At 36.7% G+C, this 24875-nt stretch overlaps 2 protein-coding genes and 3 non-coding genes across 6 annotated transcripts in view; 1 reads left to right on the top strand and 4 right to left on the bottom strand.

Annotated features, from left to right (window-relative positions):
- Nucleotides 1-310: 310 nt before the first annotated feature.
- LOC121415413 (G-protein coupled receptor moody-like) lies at nucleotides 311-1432 on the bottom strand. Its single transcript, XM_041608612.1, has one exon. The coding sequence runs from the start codon at nucleotides 1430-1432 to the stop codon at nucleotides 311-313; it is 1122 nt and encodes a 373-aa protein (XP_041464546.1).
- Nucleotides 1433-12787: 11355 nt separating this feature from the next.
- On the bottom strand, nucleotides 12788-12859 carry TRNAC-GCA. The gene has a single exon. It is a non-coding gene; the product is annotated as a tRNA-Cys (tRNA).
- An 898-nt stretch (nucleotides 12860-13757) lies between these two features.
- TRNAC-GCA lies at nucleotides 13758-13829 on the bottom strand. The gene has a single exon. It is a non-coding gene; the product is annotated as a tRNA-Cys (tRNA).
- Nucleotides 13830-14380: 551 nt separating this feature from the next.
- TRNAC-GCA lies at nucleotides 14381-14452 on the bottom strand. The gene has a single exon. It is a non-coding gene; the product is annotated as a tRNA-Cys (tRNA).
- Nucleotides 14453-19073: 4621 nt separating this feature from the next.
- LOC121415972 overlaps nucleotides 19074-24875 on the top strand; it is a 44916-nt gene continuing 39114 nt past the window's right edge. Inside the window, exon 1 of one of the 2 annotated variants that reach the window (XM_041609382.1) lies at nucleotides 19074-19614. In XM_041609382.1, the coding sequence (XP_041465316.1) occupies nucleotides 19557-19614 (58 nt within the window). In that variant the 5' untranslated portion in view covers nucleotides 19074-19556. Of the gene's footprint in view, nucleotides 19615-21917; nucleotides 22105-24875 lie in introns of those variants that run through there. The other variant, XM_041609383.1, reaches the window with a different exon arrangement.

Raw genomic sequence — 24875 nt, 5'->3', positions numbered from 1 at the left:
GAAAATAATGGTGGCGACTGCACGTGGACAACGTTTTCGCAACTTTGATAAAATTTTTGACAACATTTTGTTACCTAATTCGATTTACAAACTAGAGTATATATATAAAAAAGACTTGCAGAGATTTAAATATTTTGCCTAAAGCTAAGTCTATGATATTCAATAGAAAAAAGTCCACGAACCCTTATTGTGAATTAACAGTTAGCGGTATAACGCATTTCAATTGTTAAATTCATTTGTCAAATTTTAGATCTGTCATTCTCATTCCTGTGGGCGTATTCGTGTTCGAACAAAAAGACATTTTCCAAAGTTATCTCTTTCCCTGTATAGCTCTCAAAAACGCAGATGGTTCTGGAATCCTTTTCCAGTCACAACGCAAAATGATCCTGAAGATGACACGAAAATGAGGATGGTTGAAGCCATAAATGATGGGGTTGAGTATACTCGACGCGGTTACCAGCACACCTAGGTAGACCAGCACCTTTCCGCTGTTCGGAATCGCAACTGCGATCGCGTACGGTATGATGGATACGAAGAACGCGCAGACGACGTAAAACAGATTCCGCGTGATTTGCACCTCTCGACGCGTCGGCAGTTTCGCGCCCTTTTCAGTCTCCCCCGCAATTACATTGCCGTTCATTTCCTTGACGCTGTCCTTGGTAGCCTGCGTATTCGATAACTCCGTTGATGACGTACTTGGAGCGACGCGACGGGTGTTGCCGCCGTTTGATGCGAATTTAGGTGATGGAGATCGTTCAAAGAACATCTTCTGGCGCAAGAAGCGATATATCAGTCCGTAGCAGACCGTGATGACAACGAAACAGGTCAATTGGATGATGGCGGCACCGAACTCGTAGATGAGAGCGTATCTGTGATTTCCGTCCATGAGACAAAGCTTATATTTATTGGTATAGCCGATCCTGCCATACCCAATGGCCTGTGGGAAAACCATCGTCATGAATGGGAATAGCCAAGAGAACGCGACCATGAGGAACACGTTGCGAGGCGAAAAGATTTGCTCGTAACGGCGTCGGTCGGACGTAATGATAACGTAACGGTTGATTGCGATCTGCGCGAGGGTGATTACACTTGCTATGGCGGAACTGATTGCGATACCGCCGATAATGTTGCATAACGCATACGGTAACATCCATCCTGTCCTGCTCAAAACACCACTGATCTGGAACGGTAGCACGAGGCATGTCAGGAAATCCGTTACGCTAAGACTGACGACGAAGGCGTTTGTGGAAGTGTGCAGCTTTCTGGAAACAGCAACAGCCATTAAAACCAAGCCATTGCCGATGATGCCGACGATGAAGATGATGGCCATGAGGACTGCGACGGCGATTCGCTGGTTGTAATCGGTGAACTCAAATATTGGATCGGCCGTTGGCTCCATGTTAACCAGGTTCGAAACACTGGCCGTTTCCATGTTGCGAAAATTGCTCCTTCGAAAAATCAGATTACCTAAATCATGTAAATGACATTCATCGTTAGTATGGCATAGAAGGTTTGTAGTAAATCGATTCACGTCACTACCTCTTGTGAGAAGTCAAGTATTCGGGGTTATAAAGAAAGGCATATACCACAAAGGCAAGTCACCACAACAGTAGGTTTTTTTAGATGAAACACTATTTTTATACACCAGTTTTCAAAATAACCAGAACGCGGGCCAGAACGGAGTTTATTCTGTAACAAGCGAATTTAGGCCCACTGCATCACTTTTGCAAAATATGATTTTGATGTAGGCTTTAATATACATAAACCTCTAAACAAAGTCAAATTGATATTTCTTTGATCCTTTATCCTGAATCAAACTTAATGTTTGCCTGGCATGCGTTCGTGTCTCCGCATCAGTAACTAAGCCGACTCATTCGCGATAATTTTCTTCCTCCAAAATCAGACTTGGCAAAGGCACATACAAATTTCGCTGATATTGACAAATCAAAAACGAGATTGCAATCCTTAAAATCCTTTCCAGACTAATTCATCTACGGCATTGGCATGAAAAGAGTACAACCTGCCTCCCCGGTCCACGCATCAAAATGTTCATTTCACAAAAAAAGTAATATCAATATTGGTCATGTTGGTGTTTGATTTGCAAAGTACATGACCCTTTTTCAGATTGTGCGGATTCTATCTAGCCTGTCTTTTGATAAACATGATAAAAGGCATATTTTAGGTCATGAAAGTTGAAATTATATATAAAAAAGCCACGTATGGCGCCACTTTCGACTTCTCCCTCAAATCACGTAATCGAATAAATTGAGCGTTTCAAATAAACAGAAGCAAAATACTTTCAAAGGTCGCTGTACACTGTTCTGGAAATATCAGTTCCAATCATTAAGAGTATTTGACTATCAGACAAAGTTAATTTTCTAATAATGCCATTAATGTGAATGCTTTCTCGCGAATCATCGCGTCCTTTAAAACCAATATTTTCCCTTTTCAAAGTATGATTATCGACGGAGACTGCTCACCATGTTGACGTCGGTGTGGTTGTTCAATTCGACGTCGAAAAATAAGAAAAGTCGCTGCCGTCGTATGCACGATCCAAATGCCAATTTGTTAATCATTCTGGGAAATTGTCGTTATCCATCTTCCAGTTTTAATTCCCGACAACCACATCATCTTAAAGATCCTCTTGAAATGCCTCGGTCAACAGAGTAGGTAATTACCTCCATCTCAAGAACTTCCGCACAACAGCGAGTTCATTAAGAAATAGCTCACTTCACGCTAACAACCTTGCACGTTGACCCGTTTTGGCATAATATGAAATCGGTAGCGTGCATTCGGTAAACGATCGCTGGCGACTAATGAAATTGTTCGGCTTCCGTGATGGCATTGCGCGCCAAAACGTTCAAAGGTTCGCTGAATAAGCTTGGTTCGGAAATGAAGTTGGCGGTCATCTCGATCTGATGATTGTCGTTGATTTATCTCTGTCTGATGGCCTTGTTCCTTGTCTCCTCTTTTTACGATGTCGAGTGATTACTCGACTTAATTTGGAAACATGATTTGATTTAATGAGAATGACTCGATTTAATCAGAAACATGATGATACCTTAAAGATAATTAGCGATGGAAATTCGCCCTTTCTTCAATGTACATGTATGTCTCTGTGCAAAGAAAATAAGATGATAATAATATAAATGATTATGTTCCATTTAACACAGCTGCTATAATTGCATATACTCTACTGCGCTTGATAGCTTGGTATCACATTATTACCCTGGCTGTAGCTGAGCCGCCATCTAGGCTCTAAAGCATTCGAAGAATAAATCCTACCGGGTACCCATTCACCTCACCTGGGTCGAGTGCAGCACAATGTGGGTAAATTTCTTGTTGAAGGAAGCCCACGTCCATCTGAAAGACGTGAGACGTAACCACTAGACCATGACCCCCCCCATATTGAGGCATCTAATAAAACAAAATCAATGATAAACATACGTTCAATTCTTACACGAGTTAACGATTCTCGTATTGAAAATTTACGAAATGAATAAAACACAATTATGAGCGCAGGGGCGGATCCATTCTTCGCCAATAGGAGGGGGCTGGGGCGGATTTTTTTCAGTCATATTTTTCCCGATATCGATTGAAGATGATTTTTTGTTTGTTTCTTTGAAGGGGGGGGGGTAGTCCTAATAGTCATTTCTTAGCTTTATTCTTATCAATCAACATAACTACGTAATATCATAATCCTTATTTTTTTTAATTGTACGCATTTTCCCCTACAATTTGAATATTCTGGGTTTTTATCCTGAAAAGATGTGTCTGCAACTAAATAATTACTACGAACGCGAAGCGCGAGCAGAAAATGTTTATATACGTTGTGAACTGATCGAAAAGGTGACTGTTAAGGACTGCTTGCACTAAGCCATGAAAACGATACAAATTTCAACAATCAAATAATGCGAGTGCGAAGCGCGAGCTGAAATTTTTTGACATTTCTACAGAAAGAATGGAAAATTTTAATCAATTTGTGTAATCGAGAACAGGATAGCTATATATAACTAAACAATTGATGCGAGCGCGAAGCGCGGGCTGAAAAATTCTAGATTTAGACCTAGAACGGGACACCCTATTCATGTTTTGTAAATCATGAAAAGGATGAGTAAGAGAGGAATCTTTCTACATTAATAATGCGAGCGCAAAGCGCGAGCAGAAAATGTTTATATACGTTGTGAACTGATCGAAAAGGTGACTGTTAAGGACTGCTTGCACTAAGCCATGAAAGCGATACAAATTTCAACAATCAAATAATGCGAGTGCAAAGCGCGAGCTGAAATTTTTTGACATTTCTACAGAAAGAATGGAAAATTTTAATCAATTTGTGTAATCGAGAACAGGATAGCTATATATAACTAAGCAATTGATGCGAGCGCGAAGCGCGAGAGAAAAAAATCGAGATTTAGATCTAGAACGGGACACTCTATTCATTTTTTGTAAATCATGAAAAGGTTGAGTAAGAGGGGATCTTCCTACATTAATAATTCGAGCACAAAGGGCGAGCAGAAAATTTTTGATATTGCGATCTGAAACTGGACTCTTAATAAACATGCGCGCGCGTATTTCAGAGTTAGACCTAGAATCTAGGCATTCTGAATACATCTTTTATCATTAAAATATTTGATATTCCGATAAATTTTATCTTTATATTTCAAGCACTTTGTAGGAAAATTATGTGGTGGATATAAATCGTACTTAATAAAGAGCTGATGTTTTTCGTTATTATAATGTTGAGACATAGGACCGGGACATCCTTAGGACATGTCATCATAATTTCTGAAAAAAGATGACTATCTTCCTATTCCTCTTGCTAAGCTCGAGTTTTAACAAAAGGGACAATTTGATTATTAAATTGATATCTTATTTATCAATTCATAATGAGTGCATGGAGTCTGATGATATCATCGCCTGAGCACTGTGTGTGTGTGTGTGTATTTGAGTTTTGTCAGACGTGTATCAATCAGATATGATTATTTACGTCTGGGACCGACCTTTAACGTCACCATCCGAAAGACGTGACCAGGGCTCGAACCTCGAACCTCTGCATCAATTTGTAACTTCCCCACAGCTTGGATTACAGGCGCACGCCACAACGCCCAGTTGTACTGTACATTTCAAAAGCTTTTATAATTATGAATAGGATGTATCAGTTAACAGTTAATATATTTGTAACCATTAATGCGAGCGCAAATCGCGAGCCGAATTCTTTTTTATAAATTCTCATGAAAAGGGAATTTTAAGTAGTTTGTTACATAATAAATATTGAGACATATACTCGCCAATCAAAATGCAAGCATTGCAGCGCTAGCTAATACGTTTTGACAATCAGACCTAAAAAGGGATATTTTGAAAACTCTATGGAATGCACGAAAATGATAGGTACCTGATAAATCAAAATTCACGAGCACGCAGTGCGAGCATAAACTGTTAATACTCAGACCATAAAACTGACATTTTTACAGAGCACTTTTTAAAAATCAATGTGTCTATGTCAAACAAAATAATGAAAGTTCGATTTCCGAGGAAAAAAATATTGTGTATATTGACTTCCAAACTTGATATTTAAGCTCCATATTGAACAATGCGAGCGCGAAGCGCAAGCGAAAGTTTATATAGTGACATGAAAGATCTTTTTTATAACCAAGTCTTCCTTTCATCTTTTTTTTTATTTTGTCGTCTTCTTCCTCCTCTTCTTTTTTCTCTTCTCTTTTCCCTCTTTTTTCTCTTCTCTTTTCCCTCTTTTTTCTCTTCTCTTTTTTTTCTTTTTTTGCTCCGCCAATAGGGGGGGGGCAGGCCCCTCGCCCTCCCCCTGGATCCGCCTATGTGAGCGTAAATTGTTTTTATTTCATTCAACATAATTTATTACACAGGAGACCGTCGCAATTCGATTGTTAAATATCAACGACGATCGTGTAGTTCGTGGCACCCTCGAAATTTTCAATGAAACCTACACTGGAAGAGGAAGGTGTTATCTTTAACACCAAACCAGCAGTTGTTGAAAAGTAATCACACACGTATTGCCAGGGGGTGGCATCAGGATATTTTGATTTGAGGGGCGCGGCAAGACAACCTATGTGACGTCATTTGATCTTTAATGAACAAATTACTTTTTTATATAATATATCTAATCTTTGTAATTTTTCCTCCACTTTTGTTTTCAAAATCACTTTGTGACATCCCTTTGGTGCTGCCCCAAATCCATAAATCAATAAATCAAATCAAATCATCTCTTCCCTACTGTAACCATGGTAACTGGTTATGTTAATGACAATGCGTTGTTGCCGCATGGATTTTGTTTGACACCGACTGTACTCTCATAGATATAACAACGACTAAGCCGAAACCTAACACCCTGTGTTGTTACAAAGGCGTATTTTTTTCAACTTGTGGTACATAGATGTGTTAATAAGTGAACATCGGATGTTTAATTCGAGAGTAGAATGTCGCATAGTTAAGACAAATCTATTTCGAAATTGTATAGCCGGGGAGGGGGGCTGTTTTGCCCCCCCCCCCCTATAGATTTTTTTCAAACAAGTGCACACCTAGTTACCATTAATGCATATAGCATTTCCATTTATTTTCAAGCAGGATAAAAGAGCATTGTAGATTAAATGCCTTGCTCACAGGCATATCTGCCGCGGCCGGGAATCGAACCCCGGACTTTTTCATGTATAGCCAGGCGCCTTAGACCACTCGGCCACGGCACCTCCCCTAAGATCTCGATCATTGATCACGCGATCGCGCCGAAAAGGGTCGAGCATGCACGTCTCTCATGATGTAATGTCGGACAGTTAATTAATTATATCAAAATTATTCAAATTTATTGTAGACTAATTATGCCAATTAGTCCATAAAAAATGACTTAACTGCTTAACTTTGTTCTCCAAACTCTTTTAGGATTCTTATCAAATGAGTATTGAAAAAAATGGTGATATAAAATTTTCCTATATATTTTCCTTGTTTGTAAATTTCTTTGTTTTTCGATTTTTTTTAAATTGTTTATTTTTTTCTGTGGAAATCATCGGCGACATTGTTTCAGTCATAAACAACATGAAATAATTTGGTTTTTATCATTAAATGTAAAGATAAATTTATGAATTTTTGCTAAATGCAGAATGTGCATTGGATTTGTACATAAATTACGTATTTTGAGTGTTTGACATGCACTTACAAATTCGCGAATACGGTTGTGAAAAAAATCACAGATCTTTGCGGTGCAATCTATTTTGCATTACAAATTTATAGTAGAAACTGTCGGCGGGGGGGGGGGGCAAAACAGCCCCGAGTAAGGGTTAAGCAGTTGTTATACGAACCTACCAATAATAACAACAACCATTCCCAATTCCCTTTATAGTATAGCTTCAAAACGTCACCAATTATTATATTTTTGAAAAGGCATATATGCATGCTCGTCAGGATGCTCGTTCATATTGGTTGCTTGAACACTTAAAGGGATCCTCCGGGCTGAAAATATATATATCTAAATGAATAGAGTGATAATCACAGAGCGAAATGCTGAAAATTTCATCAAAATCTGAAAACAAGTAGCCAAGTTATTGAATTTAAAGTTTAGCAATTTATCGTGAAAAACAGTTATATACACGTCGTCATGAATATTCATTAGGTGGGCTGATAATGTCACATCCCGTCTCACCCCCCCCCCTTTTTTTATTTCATTACATAAAATTATAATTGTTTCATTATTTCATTCATGTGTAAATGATGTGTCTCCATTATGATGAAATAAGTTGCGGCAATAAATAACTAATGCACTTAATCAGTTGTCAATCCAATTATTTTAGTTCTTGGTAGACAATTTTTGAATAAACCTAATTTCATAAAAAAAAGTATAAAAGAACTAGTGGGGATATGACATCATCAGTATGCTTATTGAATACTCGTGAAGGCATTCCTAGAACTGTTTCACCGGAATAATGCAAGTCTTCAAAATGCCATAACTTTGTTATTCCTTGTCCGATTTTGATCAAATTTTAATTTTTTTGTTTGTCTGATTTTTATTAGTCTGTTCAAATCATATTATTTTCAGCCTGGAGTACCCCTTTAATGAACATAATTAACGTGACATCATTTTCTCTCATTGCCTATAGTCAAGCTGGGTAAACTGTTCAGTGAAACTATTTTGCGCAACAGTTATAAATTATCTAAATTTCTGATGTCAAGTTCGTTGTTTTATTTAATAGGGCCTAAAAATATACATACATTAAATTCAAATCAGTGTGCTGTCTGGGTTGACTTTTTCTTTAGATATCTCAGGACTTTAGTGTAACTTTAATCGATGCAAGTTAATGGGAAACTCGGATAGCGTACTAAAAATCGGGCGGACATTTTAATTGCATGCAGGCCTAAATATCTAGAGGCAATGCTTTGTCAAGATAATACTTTTAAACATAATACTGTAATTATCGTTATCATCAAATCTATAATTGCTCCCACTGAGAAAAACAGATGTGGCCCACACCTACAGCATTTTCTATACAGTGCGTATTAAAAAAAAAGTTTACACTTTGAAAACGCTCTGGTAATTAAAAAATATACAACACATGGGTAAATTTTTCACATATAATCTTGGGTTTGGCTCTCATCTATCCAATGAAAGTAAAAGTTTTGACAGAATTTTACACTTGACTGAGCACTGTCCATTTTTGTAAAGCTCGCAGAAATCTGTTTGCGCAGAAATGCTTGTTTTCACACAGAGTCAAGGGAAAGGGCGAAATCAAACTTACCCTGCGTCCTACATTTCCCTTGCACTTGTAGTCAATTAAGATAAAACAGATACATTCAAGCATTTTTAAACAAATTCGCCACCCAAATTGAAATTTCAAGCACAACTTTTACCCTTTTTGTGCCAGCTGGATCTGATGACATAACTGAATCGGAACAAAAGTTTACATCAGACATCTCCAGAACTTTTTCACTAAGTTTTGATTATTTAAAGTGGATTGACATTTAATTTTTCATTTAATACTTGTTTCTCCACACTTTTCCCAAGCTTGACAATGATTAACAAAATGAAAATCAAGCCTAATTCATTTTATGTAAATAACAGCTCAGTGTAAATCAAATATCGTCTTGATGGCCTTGGTGTGTGGGGGAGTGGGGCGGGGCGCAATGCACTCTTCGGAGTGTATTGGGCAAGGAAACAAGTTAAAGGAGGTCAAAGATATCTTCATATCAACTTTACTTGCTAAATTCTACGTGTTCTTCATGATAAAGGTTTACTTTTATTCGCATAGCTAATTCAAAGTTCTGCGCAAATCATTTTTCACTAACTTTTCAAAAGTAAGTGGTGCTCACTCAAGCGGAAATATTTTTCGATAGTTATATCGTCATTTGCTTAAATGGATCTGTACCAATGTTAAAATGTGGAAAAATCTTCAGGATATTACAAATGTATAATTTTACAGGATTTTTTCAAAGTGTAAACTTTTTTTTGATACGCACTGTATAGGCATGTTTTGATTGTGCTGGATTGTCTTAGAAGAGGAGTGTTCATTATGGTATGATTTGAACCAATGAGCCTAAAAATGCTAGGAGGACAATCTCGATCTCCAATTTCATGAAATAAGTGGTAAACAGATAAATTATAGACCTTTTAAATCAGTCTTTATTTGTTTTTTTTCTCAAGAAAACAAGTGCGTTCATGGGATAAATCAAATTACGATAATTTCAATCTCAAAGAAAAACATATCAAAGTACAAAGTAAAATTCAAAGTAAAAAACAAAATCGAGTTCACGATCAATTTAGGATGAACTGCCAGAGATGAATGATTGAATAGACTAATCATTGAGGCTTGACTAGAATAAATGATATCTAAAAAAATAAAAAGCATTATATAAATAATTGATGAAAGCAAAAAAAAGAAAGCAAAAGATTAAGTGAAAATAAATGACTTAATGAAATAATACATGGAATATGTTAATGAATAGTTGCTTGAAGGAAAGATAAATGAATGGACAGGTGAAGTGAATAAACGATTAAGACATACACTAAATGAGCCTAAACAATTAAACTAACAATAAATAGAAAATGATGATATTGAGGATTCATTACATCTTGTGAACACAACAAATAGTCTAAGTTTTTTCTTTAATTTGTAATTCGTCATTGTTCTAATTTCCTTAATTAACAAGTCGCCTAAGAGTGTCAACTCAACAAGGAACACCAACCGGAAGGAATTGTCTGTACCAACCTTTTCCCACAGGTCAAGTTCGCTTCGGGCTATAAATGACGTCAGCAGTATGATTAATGAAAATATAAAAACAAAAATATTGTATGAGAAATGGGGGGAAACCGATATCACTCGCCGCACGGTGAGGCATGGCCATGAATCCAAACGAAGATTGAGAGCAATATCAAATCATCCTGTCTATATATAATTATTAATAAGAATGAAATAAGATGACCACGTATTCGGTAACAAAAATTAAAAGACGATAAAATTTGTGAAAGGGGAGAGTTAGGATAGCGAGAGGTGATACTAATTTTGTGTTCCGTCTTTTTTGACAGTTGAAGGAGGGCCTTGAATTTGTGTGACAGATTGTGTGGAAAATTAAATTGGACGATGCCGCTTACCAAAAAAAAACTAACAGAAAATATTTTCCTATCATCAGTGGATATACATTTACGCGCTATATACCTAGACGAAGTTGGCGAGCCTGGTCTCAAGGTATGTATGGGATAAATCAGATTAACTACTACTACTACTACTACTACTACTACTACTACTACTGCTGCTGCTGCTGCTGCCGCTACTACTACTACTACTGTACTACTACTACTATACTGCTGCTACTACTACTACTACTACTGCTACTGCTGCTGCTGCTGCAACTACTGCTACTACTACTAATACTACTACTACTACTACTACTACTACTACTACTACTACTACTACTACTACTACTACTACTACTATACTACTGCTATTAATAATGATAAGAATTATATTATTAATTATAATAAAAAACAGAGAATGATATATTTCCAAGGGCCTATTTAGATCAGCAGGTCTTGTAAATTACCGTCTTGAGCTTCGGAGCAAAATGAATTTCTTTTTGTATGATAGTAAAGATTCTAAAAATCTGGGAAGGAAAATATATACACATAAATATTTAGATCGAAATTCTATTTGTCTGTAAATAAGCCTTAAGTTTTTGTTTAGTTCTGTGTAATGACCAAACTGAGTTTAATCCCATAAGAGCCATAACGCCGATTGCATGATTTTCACAACGTAGCTCGGAAGAGCATGATCGAAGTTTATCATTTCTTTACAACTTGATAAAGACTTTGGACTGTATGGGTGGATGATGTATTAAATACATATCGCAGTTGTCAAATTTCTATTATGCTCTATTTCATAATGTGTTTTTTTCTATATTTAGATTACAGTCTTAACTTAAGTCCTTCTTGCAATCACCGATTCTGTTAAATATCAGTTAATTTGTATTTTAGTATCAATTTGTATAAAATAGAATTAAAAATGGAACTAGTATTGAATCTGTTGAATCACGGTCATTTCGCCTCTTTGTAAAAAGAGGGGAAAAGATATGACGTCATACTTAGTTGCTCTTTCAAATACCTTGGCTCCACCCTGGGGCATTAGATATCTTTCATCTCATGATATTGTGGCTGTCGGCCGCACACTTCAAAAGTAGGGCAGGGTCACTGGCTTACCCGATAAAGATGGTATTTTTTACATTTTGATGAAATACATTAAGTTGTTTTCCATAAATAGATTTAACAAAGAACTTGGCCTAAAGTTCGGATATAGGATAAAGGGGGTTTAAAGTCGCTCTTAACTTACAAATGGCTTCAGGAAATTCTCACCTGGTGAATTCACAAACAAAATGAGAAAGCAAATGAAGTGGAAGAGATAGAGTGAGGGACGGAAAAGAAGAAGAGGTTAGTGAAGAGGGAGAGAGAGAGAGAGCGAGCATTAGAGGGGGTGGGGTGCACTGTAAAAACTGTGGTGTTAAAACTGACACCAATTGGTGTTAATAGAGGACCACACCCTGAGGTGTTAAAATTACACCCTAAAGATTGAACATAACACCAAAGAGTGTAAAAGTAACAACCAAAGGTGTTGTAATAACACCTATAGGTGTAAAACTAACACCACCAATTTAACACCGGTCTAAAATAACTGGTGTGGTCCTCTATTGTACACCGGTTAACACCACAGTTTTTGCTGTGTGGCAACAGAGTGAGGGATGAAGAGACGGAGAGAAGCGGAAGAGGAAAGAGGAGGGAGATGAATGGAAGAGAAGAAAGGGACTCGGGATGCCGAACGAATAAACTGTCTTATATTTTCAGGCGTAGGAATGGACAAAGAAACAATCTGTTCTGTCCTTTAACTTGACTCGAGTTGAACGTTATATAAGAGGATTTACTCTATAATCAGATAATGAAGAACAACTACTACAGTGCGTATCAAAAAAAAGTTTACACTTTGTCCAGTATAAGATATATTAAGTACGATAATAATTCTCAGGGGCAGATCCAGGATTTGCTAAACGAGGGGGGGGGGGGTTTGGAGGACAATTTTGACGAGCCAACAACAAAAAAAAAGGTTTTCAACCGCAAATTAAGGATATTTCGTACCCGAAAAAATTGACAAGCGAAAGGGGGGGGGTGATACATGGCCCTTGTGCCCCCCTCTGGATCCGCGCCTGATCATTCTTTTGGAAAGACAGGACCAACCACACACACTCTTTCCTTCTCTCGATACGGTATCCTTGCTGGTCAAGAAAAGTTAGAAGGGGGCACCCGGATTTGAACCGGGGACCTCTCGATCTGCAGTCGAATGCTCTACCACTGAGCTATACCCCCTGTCTTGGAATTTAGTTGCTAACTAAGTCATTTATCTATATTTTATGTCAGGCGTGTAAATATTGATCAAGTATTACAAACCCTCCACTGTTTGAGCAAAAGAGCAAATTGGTGCATGTTGTATGGTGGAATTGAAGTTATGTTTTCGTTGATGTTAATTGTCATTCATAAACTGATTAATCGAAAACAGAATTTCGATCTCGTGATAATGGTTCTGTGTGAATAAAAACATCAACAATTTTATTTCAAATAACATGTAAATATAACTTTCTTTGAGAAAAGACTTGGAACAAAATGGGTAGGGACCCCATGATCTGCGATGGAATGATCTACCACTGAGTATGTATACCTGACTAACGAACTTTATGTCACTCGGTACATGAAAAATATATTGATTAAGTGAACTATTTATGTCAGATGGGTAAATATTGATTCAATGAAATATTCTACTTGGAAAAGAAAAAGAATGGAAAATGTCGGAGGGGGCATCCAATTTGCACTCGAATGCTCTACCACTGAGCTAATTTCACTCAAGACATGTTCGGGGAATGATCTCGCTAACTTAATCAATATTGCATATTGAATGTAAGGTGTGTAATAATCATCGAATGAAAATTTTCCACCGTTGGCACATAAAAAGAAATTGACGCATATGATACGATGGGATATATGAAGTTTATCATTGATGATTATTATACGAATAATATTTTCGTTCATTAATCGAAACGAAAGACATGAATATTTTGTAATATTGATTATGAGTGAATGAAGACCATAAATTTATCTTAATAGTCAGGAATCGGTGGTCAAAACTCCGATTTCTTCGAGAAGTATTTAAGATTTGACATCCCTGCTTTAATTGGGCAGAGCCGACGAAAAAGAAAACAAAAACCATCCGAGGGGGCACCCGGGTTTGAACCGGGGACCTCTCGATCTGCAGTCGAATGCTCTACCACTGAGCTATACCCCCTCTTATTAAGTTCAGAGACACGTTAATCCATTATTGTACTGTTTATTTTCATGACATTTTGTGTCAATATTGATCAAAGGAGATTTTCCACTATTTATTTTGGTACATTTTGTACATGCAGTACGATATTCTCTTTCTTATACGAATGATTAATATACATAAGAACTACACAAATTTTACAAAATTCAAATCTGCTCTTTTGTGACATCAAAATATACTGAATTCATTTTAACATAATGTATTGTACTCACTCTCTTGAAATAAATGGATTATCTCCAGGCCCAAGATGGGTGATATTATAATTTGCCATATACCCTTCATGAGAAGTGGCCAATGTTGAACCCGTGGTTTTTAAAAATCCATTGATTTTTTTTTGTAAGTAAAGACTATTAACACTTTTTTATTCATTCAGGAAAAGGAGGTCTTTAATCCGATGTCTTCGAGAAGTATATTAAATGTTTTTCATTTTCTGCACACACTGTATTATTTTTAATGTAAATTTCATTGAACAAAAAGAATTGAAAAGTTAATTTTAAAATGGTTAATCTCCGAGGGGGCACCCGGGTTTGAACCGGGGACCTCTCGATCTGCAGTCGAATGCTCTACCACTGAGCTATACCCCCTCTCATGGAAAATTGCAGCAAACTTAATCAATTATTTTCCTGTCTGTCTTTGTGTCAGGTGTGTAAATATTGATCAAATGAAATATTCCACTGTTTGAACAAAAACAAGCAAATTGATTCATGCAGTATGCAGGGATCTTTGTTCATTGCTGTTTTATACGAATATTTCTCATTCAGTAATCATGGTAATATATATTTTTGTATTAAATTCAAACAAATAATTAGTTTTTTTTCCATTTTCACAAAATATCATTTTTTTTCAAATATAATCCATACAAAATTATTTGTCATTAAAAAGTGTAAATATGTACAAGATTTGTTAACAAAAGAAGGTGTAATTTCCTCAGGGGCGGCGATCTTGGGGGGGGGGGCAAAGGCACAATACCCCCCCCCCCCCCATTTTTGAAGCACTGAACTGAGGTGCCTTTTTACGCAAGAAAATTATATACATGTACCCCTTACGAACGTGCACAGTGCCCCTTTCACCGGAAGAGGACCCGTTTTAAATATTTCCAAGTGCCCTTTTTTGTATAAGCGCCACCCCCCAAAAAACCCTCATGAACGTATTCTGTGCCATTTTCACCTGAGAAGGACCCGTTGTATGTGTTAGCATATGCCATATCTCGTATCAGTGTCAATAAAATCCCCCCCCCCCCCCTCACGATCGTGTTCTGTGCCCCTTTCACCTGAGACGGACCCGTTTTATGTCTGAGCAAGTGCCCTTTCGCCATCTTATAGGTGCCTTTTCTCGTATCAGTAACCCTTTTTACCTCAAAAAGTGCCCCACGAATTTGTTCTGTGCCCCGTTCACCTGAGAAGGATGTTTTTATGTGTTAACGAGTGCCCCTTTGCCTTCTCATATATGGGCATGTTCTTAATATCAGTTAAGTTGTCCTTTAAATCACTTTTTCGTGCCCGGTGAGCGCCCGGTTTCTTTATCTAGCGCCGTTCTGCCTCGTAAGTGCATAATGAATGAAAAAACTTGACGTATTAAAAAAATAATCCTACGTGCCTTAAAGGTCAAGTCCACCCCAGAAAAATGTTGATTTGAATAAATAGAGAAAAATCAAACTAGCATAATGCTGATTTCATCAAAATCGGATGTAAAATAAGAAATTTATGGAATTTTAAATTTTCACTTATTTTTCAGTATAATGATTTCTGAGCTTCATTATACATCATGTATTAACTATGATTATGAATGCATTTTCTTTTTTTATGTATATAAATGCATTCTCTTCATTAGTGTTGTTCGAAAGTAGTATTGAAAAAAAAAGGAAGCACATGATGGCGCTATTGAATGTGGTGTTTGTGTATGATATAGTGCGGAGTGGGAGAACGAGCCAGCAAGAAAAATACATCATTTTCATAACATAAAGTGAGGAGGCATGCGATCTTTTTAACCCTCCCCCTCCTCCCACACACATCAACATGCAACCAGGTATACAGCATTTCATTTTCTCTCAGAAAAAAGGTAATTTATTGATGAAAAAAAAATATTCGTATTTAAACTGATAAAGTTGTCGACCAGTAAGTAATAGACTATTTCGAATTATGTTCCACCTTCACAGCCAGATAGAGAGAGAGAGAGAGAGAGAGGGGGGGGGGGGGGGGGGGGGGGGGGGGGTGGGGGAAGGGAGGGGGTGGGCAATGCGTTACTGCATTAAAGTAATATTTATAATTGAAAAAAAAAAACAACTGGTATGTGGAAAGGACTTTGGCGCAACTATTCGGGAGGGAGATTATGGGGGGGGGGGGGGGGGTGGCGTGAGGTCTACTAATAAGGTTATATACTTATATAGGCCTACAGGTTTCTTAAGTCCCTTTGCAGGTATTTACCAGAATTTCAGCATGCTTCTTCATGAAATATTCCGATATAATCTTTAAGGGCATATCCATTTTAGCCCCGGATGTTTTGGGATTTGACAGTCTTAGCAGTTCATCCCATCAAAAAAAGATAATAACCACTTTGATTTTTTTTATAAGTATGGCCTATTTGATTTCATATATTATTAGGCCTATTTACTCGCATGGTGATTTCAAATTTACTGGAATATAACACAACGACCATGATCAAGAAATGACAACAGTCAGTCAACGACTCAACTACAGTCTAAAGTGAAGCTAGTAATCTTTCCTGGGTATTTATCAATGTTGAAAGAAATAAATGATTTAGGGGGGGGGGGGGGTGGGTACCTGTCATTTATGGTTTCTTATGCACGCCCCTCTCCCTTACACCCCTCCTCCCTCTCTCTATTCCTAACTATACGCCATGATGGTGAAGGGCTTTATCAGAATGATGTTTCTGCATTTGCCCTTTAGTTTGAACAGCTCAGTGACCAGTAGGCCCATTGTTTGGGAGTCAATGATATTTGGTTGTGATAGTTATTATTATTGTTAGATATCATTATCATTTAAAATTAAAAATTATCATTTTTTGAAGAACTAGCAGCAGTATTTGTGGTGGTGTTTACTACTACTACTACTACTACAGAAGATAAACATGATTTCATGAATTTGGATATAGAAGACCAGGGAAAGCATAAATAGAGAAATAATCTTACTGTTTTATTTCCCTTCTCAAAATCTGTATAGTCTGCATATTGGTCGGGGGGTGGGGGGGGGGGTGTACAGCCACCCGAAAGGATCTGTTTATCTGTAAGCGGCACTGATCAAGCTTACTCGACGAGATTAAAGAATGTCCCAATGTTGTCTTGAATAAATTTTATTGATATAATAAACCTCGGAATACGATTGCACAATAATCGCCAAGGTCCAAAGAGCAGCATTGTATTGTTTAAATGGCTAAAAATGAGTCATGTTTTGCCGGCGAGGCAGTGTGGATACATCGCTCTTTACTCGAGACTTGGTCTCTCGTCGGTTCTTGGATTGGCGGGTTGTGGGTTCGAATCCCACCATATGATCCTCACGCGCTATCCGGCATTTTTTTTCAGTTAGTGTCAACACGGATTTGAATGCTAATCTCGCTGAAGCTTGACCTGCCCCATCCCAGTGCCCTTTTTGTTTGCTATATAATAGGCCTACACGTTTAAAAAAAAGATAACTAAGAAAATTACATTACGGGGCCAGTTGTGCTATTTCTACGCGGAAACGACTGCGGATAACGAAGCACAGCTATTCTTACTATTTACTGTAACCCCAACAAACCAGTGGCGTATGCAGCCGGCGGGAGTTACAGGTGTTCAAACCCTCTTCAATTTTTCTTGATACCCCCCTAAAAAGGTGAAGACCTTTTTTGTTTTGCTTGTCGATTTTTTTTTTTTTGCTTTGAAATGGCTGATTTTGTGGACAACTCTCCATTTGTTTGTACACAATTTTTTCAGATTTTCCCTATTATCTCTAAAATTGCATATTGCCTCATTCTGAGCATAGCATATGTCATGGGAAAAAATAATTCACACCACATATGTCAGGCCAGGAGGAAATGAAACGAAATATGTAAAATAAAGGGGGAAATGTGGAAATATGTGTACAAAACAAAATGTTGTCCACAAAATCAGAAATTTTGAAGCATGTTTGGCAATTTGAGGATCCACATAGAAAGTACAAGACTTTTCAAACTTCCATAACTCGCTTATTCTTTAACCAATTTTGATGAAACTTGTTTTAAATTGTTCCTCTCATTTAACTCTTTCCAAACAGATTGCTTCTCTTCTTGGGTTTTGGTTTCTTTTAAGTCAAGCGATTAAATGATTGAGCAGAAAGCCCCCCCCAAAAAAAAATATATATACCCACCATTCGTTATGTTCATGATATTAAAAAGGTTTTTAAACTGTCTCGTTTCCAGGTCTTAATGTAATTTATTTTAGCTCGCGCTTCAGTCACTTTAACATTATTCAATTACTGAGTATACGTCTATCATTTTCATCAAATCCTTCAAAAAAGTTGTTGAAATGTCCCTTTCAGTTCAGTATAATAAAATTTACACTTATACTTCAGTTCCTGATTTACAAAACGTTGTAAGTAAAAAAAAATCGTGGTTTAAATCTTAATCTGCCAAAATTTCGGAACGGCCTTCGAGCATAATTAATGAAGGAAGATTTTCAATTACTCATCCTTTTCATTATTTACAAACATGAATAGAGCGTTCCATTTTTAGGTGTAAGTTTTGAATTAATGTGCAAATTTAGGTGTAAATCTCGAATTTGTCCTCGCGCTTCGCGCTCGCAGTAATTATTTATTGGATACACATCACGTTTAGGATCACAAACATTGCCCAGATTTTTTTAGGGCAAAATACATGAATAATAAAAAAACTCGCGCTTCGCGCTTGCACTATTTAAATAAGGCTTAGGAGATTATCAATTATATATTTATTCGAGCGGCCAATCGGGGAAAATGTGGCTGAAATGTTTTTTTTTGCCCCCCCCCCATTGACGAAGGCTGGATCCTTCCCTGATATTGGTAGGCCTATAAGCCTATTACTGGTCAATTGATAATTTATAGACCAAATGGTTTGTAGACGAATGGTACTGGGATGAGATGAGCAAAACGTAAAGTAGAGAAAAGCGATTTCTGTGGAACCGATTCTGATGACGCACGAGATGTGCATGGATCGCATCATTGGCAGGTAGTCCTACGTCATAATTATAGTAAACAAGTTTTCAGTGAGATTCCCACCTACTGGGCCTACTTACTGGAAGTGAAGCAACTTGTCGATCGTTCGCCAGCTAGTTGTCAACTTTTAAAAGTCATGACTCATGGCCTGAAACAGCACATTTTTTGTACCTAATGACCAGGGATGGTTTGACGTTATAAAGTAGCATAAATATCTAATCACAGCAACGTTCTCAACATAATTTGAATCATCATGATTTGAATTGAAAACAAGTTTTCAGCGAACTGGATTGATACTCCGAATGTACATACACGCCCCCCTGACCCCTTGACTTTCGGGGAAGAGCGAGCTCGGTCACCGACCAACGCGGAGAGCGCGGGTTTCCTCGCATATTGCACTGGAGTGCGTTCATATTTATTTTGTTGGTGATGGGATACGCAAGTGGTAGTTTTGCTGCTGGCTTTCCAACTGAATTTATGGAATCTATATCTTCCCGCGTTTTGATTTCCGCATGAAGGACTAACAATGGAATCTCGTGTAGGGATTTGTTTATTTTGTCTGACTTTGGTTGCGACGGTACCAAGTAAGTTTTTACAGTTATTAAAAAAACCCAACTTGTTCTCATATTTTTGTATGATGTTGGGACAAGGGGTTGTATGGTTTGTTATGTTTTACTTTTTGAAAATACAGTAATAGATGAAGAGGTGTTGTAACTTTGGGATCATGAATGTAAATAAAGGTTTAAAAACTATTATTGCAGGATAAGAAAGCTTTTATTTTTTTCTAATGCTGTTATGATACTTGTAAACAGTTTAATTGTGTTTGATTGTTATTTACTGGTCTGTGTTGACCCAAATAAAACAGTACATACAAAAAAGAGCTTGTTTTTAAAAGCACCCCTTGACTAGTTTTAGTTTGAATGTGACTGTTTTCTTTGCTTTGCAATTTAAAGATCTATATGCCTATTTAGGCCTGTATATAATATTACCAGGGAGTAGGTATGTACTATGTCGAAATTTGTCTGATTGATGATTCTGGCTTAGTATATACTCTGCAAGCACAAACTCATATTTGACACTTCAACCGATAACAGGTCTATACTAGAGACTAGTGAAGACTAGACACCAGAGCAGAGACAGTATGCACCTTGTTAGAACCAGCCACAGTACAAAGTGAATCTAGTCTCACTACATCAGACTCTGCATTATGAACTATGCAATTGTGAAATGTTGAAAACCATGGGTCTGTGCCTGCAGACTAGTTAGTATTTTGGAATTTTTATTGTGAATTGCAGAATTATCCATATAAACAAAACTATCTGAATTTATCTGGAAATTAAAAAAAACGAAGGGACAAGAACTTTTTGAAAGAATGATACAAAGATGGAGAAGAATGGGGAAAAAGTGACAAAGAGAGGGGGAAATGGAAAATAAGATAGGGAGAGCTGGGAGAGAGAGCTAGAAGGAGAGGGGTGGGGGTAAAGACACTTGTTCATGAAGCTTAGAAAATGTTTTTATTTGCACGGGTATCTTGTGATTTATGATTTAATTGCCTATTTATCTTTTTTTATAACTCAATGTGTTCAGCAGAAAAGATACATGTACAACCACACTCATCAATTTCAATGAAAATAGGAGCCATTCTTCGCAGAAGAAAGTGGCATTATTAAAGGGATAGTCCAGGCTGGATATATTTAAATTTCAATTAATACAGTAAAATTCACAGAGCAAAGTGCTGAAAATTTGGTCAAAATCGGATAACAAATAACATAGTTATTGAATTTTGAAGATTTGCATTTTTCCGGTGAAACAGTTCTAGGCATGCCTTCATGAATATTCATTAGGTAGGCTGATGATGTCATATCCCCACTTGTTCTTTTGTATTTTATTATATGAAATTAGGTTATTCACAGTTTTTCTACCAAGAACTAAAACAATTGGATTGACAACTGATTTAATGCTTCAAATATTAATTGCTGCAACTTATTTCATCATATGGTGACAAATCATCTACAAATGTGTGAAAAAATGAAACAATTACGATTTCTTGTAATGACATAAGAAAAGGGAAAGTGGGGATATGACATCATCAGTTCACCTAATGAATATTCACAATGATGTGTATATAACTGTTTTCACAAAATATTGATAAACTTTAAAATTTAATAACTTCATTATTTGTTATCCGTTTTTGATGAAAATGTCAGCATTTTGCTTTGTGAATTTTACTCTATATTTATGTAGATTTTTCAGCCCAGATCATCCCTTTAAGCCAAGGCCTTCAATGTGGGAAAAGGAAAAAATGAAACAGAAATTGTTAGTTTCACTGTTACATTCTTTCCTACATTCCCATCATTCTATTTTTACTTCTCTCTTCCCCACCTTTTTTCCCCTCTCCCATTTCTCCCCTCTTTCCTCCCATAATTACCTCCCCCATCATTTTCCTTCCTTCCCACTCTCCCCTTTCCTTTCTAATCTCATCCCTTCTTGTCTCCCACTTTCCTTTCATTCCTTGCCATCTGCCCCTCTCTCACTCTTTCTCATTTCTGATTTATTTCCCCTCTCTTTACTCCCTTGTCCCCTTTCATCTCTTTGTATTTTCCCTTTCTGTTTTTTTCCCTGCTAATGTTATCTAAGTATTTTTTTTATACCAGAACACACATTTTTTGCATTTTTAAAGAATTTGTTTACATTATGATGATGGTGATGATTAATATTGTATTTATTATTATTTTTAATATTATTATTTCCCTTGTCCATATAACTTGATGTTATGTTGGTATATTACAAACAGCAACCAGACTTCCTCCAGAAATAGGCCTATAGGGTTATTGTTCTATATTCTACCAAATGGGTCCTCTTCTCATTGTTCACTTAACTTTTTAATTCAAGACCTTCCGTAGGATATGAGCTGTTCCAAGTAAGCTTGCCTTCTGTATCGTTTCAGAGGACACCTTGACTCCTAGAACCATCAGAAAGCTTCTGTGTCTTGTTATCACAGTTCCTAAGGCTCCGATGAATATTGGTACCACCTTCGTCTTCACCTACCATATCCTTCTCAGCTCCCATGCCAGGTCGTTATATACTTCTGTATATTTTCCTCCTCTTAACGCCAAGCTCTGCAGTCTCCTGGAATCGCAATATCTACGATGAGACATTCCTTCTCCTTCTTCTTTAAGAGAATGATTATTATAATTATTTTGATAAAATTTTATTATTATTACTCTTATCAAATTCATTATTAATGTTATTGTTATATTTGTATCATGTTAAACAATATCAGGGGGGGATGAGGATATAATTACGAGGTCATGAAAAAGAACTTTATTATGAGTAATTGGGGAAATGCCAAGTTAGAGGAAGTTAAGTGGTCTAATCCTTTTTTACAAACCTAACCACCTTATCATAGAAGTCTGGTTTTGTAGGTATCCTTGACCAAACTGAAAAACACCAATACCTAATTGTCAAAACAAATGATATTGATATCAGGACATTATGCATGGGCATGACCACCCCTGAATGTCGAAACAACTTTCAAGAATGATTGTAAATTATCATATATTTAAAACATGATAATGTTTATCATTCAACTAACAACTTCCAAAACAGGGAGTGGTCACTTGGTAATGATTACCCTTTCTTTAGCCCTGCAAGGATTTTACAGTGCGAAAGGCCTGATCTAAAGAATGTCATATTTTTATGAATATAAATTGTTGATCATTTTCCTTGAGTGTGTGGAAATGCGAATTGGATAATGGTACAGTACTTTTCAAGCAGGCCTGTATTGATTAATATATTCATCCTCGAGTATCCCTTTAACCAGAAGTAACGTTTTTTATCCCAGTATCCACTCTGGGCAACTAAAATTCTCATAAAGGTGTAACTCAATCATGGCTAAGTCTAGACTCACTTGGTCTAATTAGAATAAATTTGGTCAAACTATTACTTTGTCTATTGAATACTAACTTGGACTAGATGTCATAACTCATTTCTGCCCAGTTGGTCTTATTTCCACTTTGTGTACTGAATCTGAGTCTAATGAATTATACTTTTACGACGTTGAATGAAAATATGGTGCATAAACACATCATCTTTATAGATTAAGTGGTGTTAGAAGAATTGGATATTAGATAAAATGGGAAAGTATTTTTTGAGACAAAGTGCTAAATGGGCTAATTGGCAATTAGACAGTGTTGGTTTTAAAGAGATGAACTAGGATTAGAGGGACAATGTGGCAGGCACTCTACCACTGAGCTAACATGCCCCAAACAGATAGACAAAGTGGTTGTAGACCAACTGGTTATGTACAGTTTCTTATAAACATAAAAAAACAGTAAAATATTTTATCAGATATCAATGTGTTTTGCTTGTTTGACTCACCAACCAAGCAAAGACGAATCAGTTGTCTCCATTGATATCTTGGAAGTGGGAGTGATGTTGTAACTGTGTTGATGATTCACAGTATACTCTAATCCAATACACTTTGAGCAGATAGTCTTCATCACAAACCTACTAAAGTCAAGCAGACAAGGACTGTTGAAAGTCTTAGTTGAAACATAATAGTTTCTTGGCATCTATGTTCTAAACGAAATCACTACAGAACCCCTGTCTTAAACTATAAAAGTGTGTGGACGGTGGACTGCCAGATCAATTATCCTTCAGGTGGACATGGACTTGTTATGTCAAGTGTTTACAAGCGATAATGACAAATCTGTTCATGAATTTCCACATCATTACAAACATGTTCTGGTTGAATATATATAGGCCTATATGCTATTTAAATTATCATTATCAAGTGATTGAAATTGAAAAAGCTTTCTTTCCACCCCCCCAGGAAAGACCGCCCCTTTTCCCCTGCTGATTGGAAAGATACAATATTGAATGAGGAGTCTCTTGTAGTTGTACATTAAAATTTACATCCAATTATGAACCTATACCTGAATTATAGTTTTGATATCAAGATATTGAAATGTTTTTATCAGGAATAAAATGTGTTTTCCCACAATGTTGCATGAGGTTGAAGGGGTATCCCCTGCTAAAATTTTTAGTTTCTCATAAAAAGATGTAAAAAATCTAATAAGCAAAACACTACAATTGCTGTCAGATAAAAAATACCAAAGGTATTGCATTTCAATGTATTCCAGTTTTTTGGTGAAACAGTGCATGTTGTCAAAAGAGAGTCACACTGCGCATTTTTTTACACCAGTGTTAATTTCATGGATTTTAGTTCTGTAGGCCTACCTATTGGTGTTCTCCCGTTTGAACCAAATTATCATTGTTTTACTTGTTCATTACTCAGGTCAGTCATGATTCAATTTAAGACCTGAGTAGCCTATTCTCCTACCACTTTGTACCTTTCCTGATTCATTGTAATTTTTAGCTTGGATTCTTCAAAACTGCAAAGCCTTGATGTGAGTTCCATTATTTGTTTGACATTGAATTCTTCCTCTAAGAGAGGAGACTGACTCTGAGGATCTGAAAACAACAAATCGGAATAGAGGTCAGACCCATGCAGATATGTCAGACTCAAACATGAGGCAAAATCGTATTCTGACAACTAAATTTTGTCTTAAACCATGAGGGTGTTTCACAAAAAAGTTAAGTGTGACAAAGATCATGCTTAAGTGGCAACGTGGACATATCACTAACATGGATATCTCATTGATTAATGTGTGGAAGAGTACACATAGATCCCATGAGCACAATAATGCTGTGATTTGTTATGCACCAGACGTAGCTGGGAATTTAAAAGTGATTTGAGTCAAGATTGATGTTTGTGAAAATTCCCCCTCCCCCCAAAAAAAAAAAAAAAATGAAATATACAGAAAAGTATATAATCTTGATA

The sequence above is a fragment of the Lytechinus variegatus genome, chromosome 5 (genome assembly GCF_018143015.1).
Source record: "Lytechinus variegatus isolate NC3 chromosome 5, Lvar_3.0, whole genome shotgun sequence".
NCBI lineage: Eukaryota > Metazoa > Echinodermata > Echinoidea > Temnopleuroida > Toxopneustidae > Lytechinus > Lytechinus variegatus.
The sequence above is the reverse complement of the archived record's forward strand: the minus strand, read 5'-3'. Positions and strand labels throughout refer to the sequence as shown.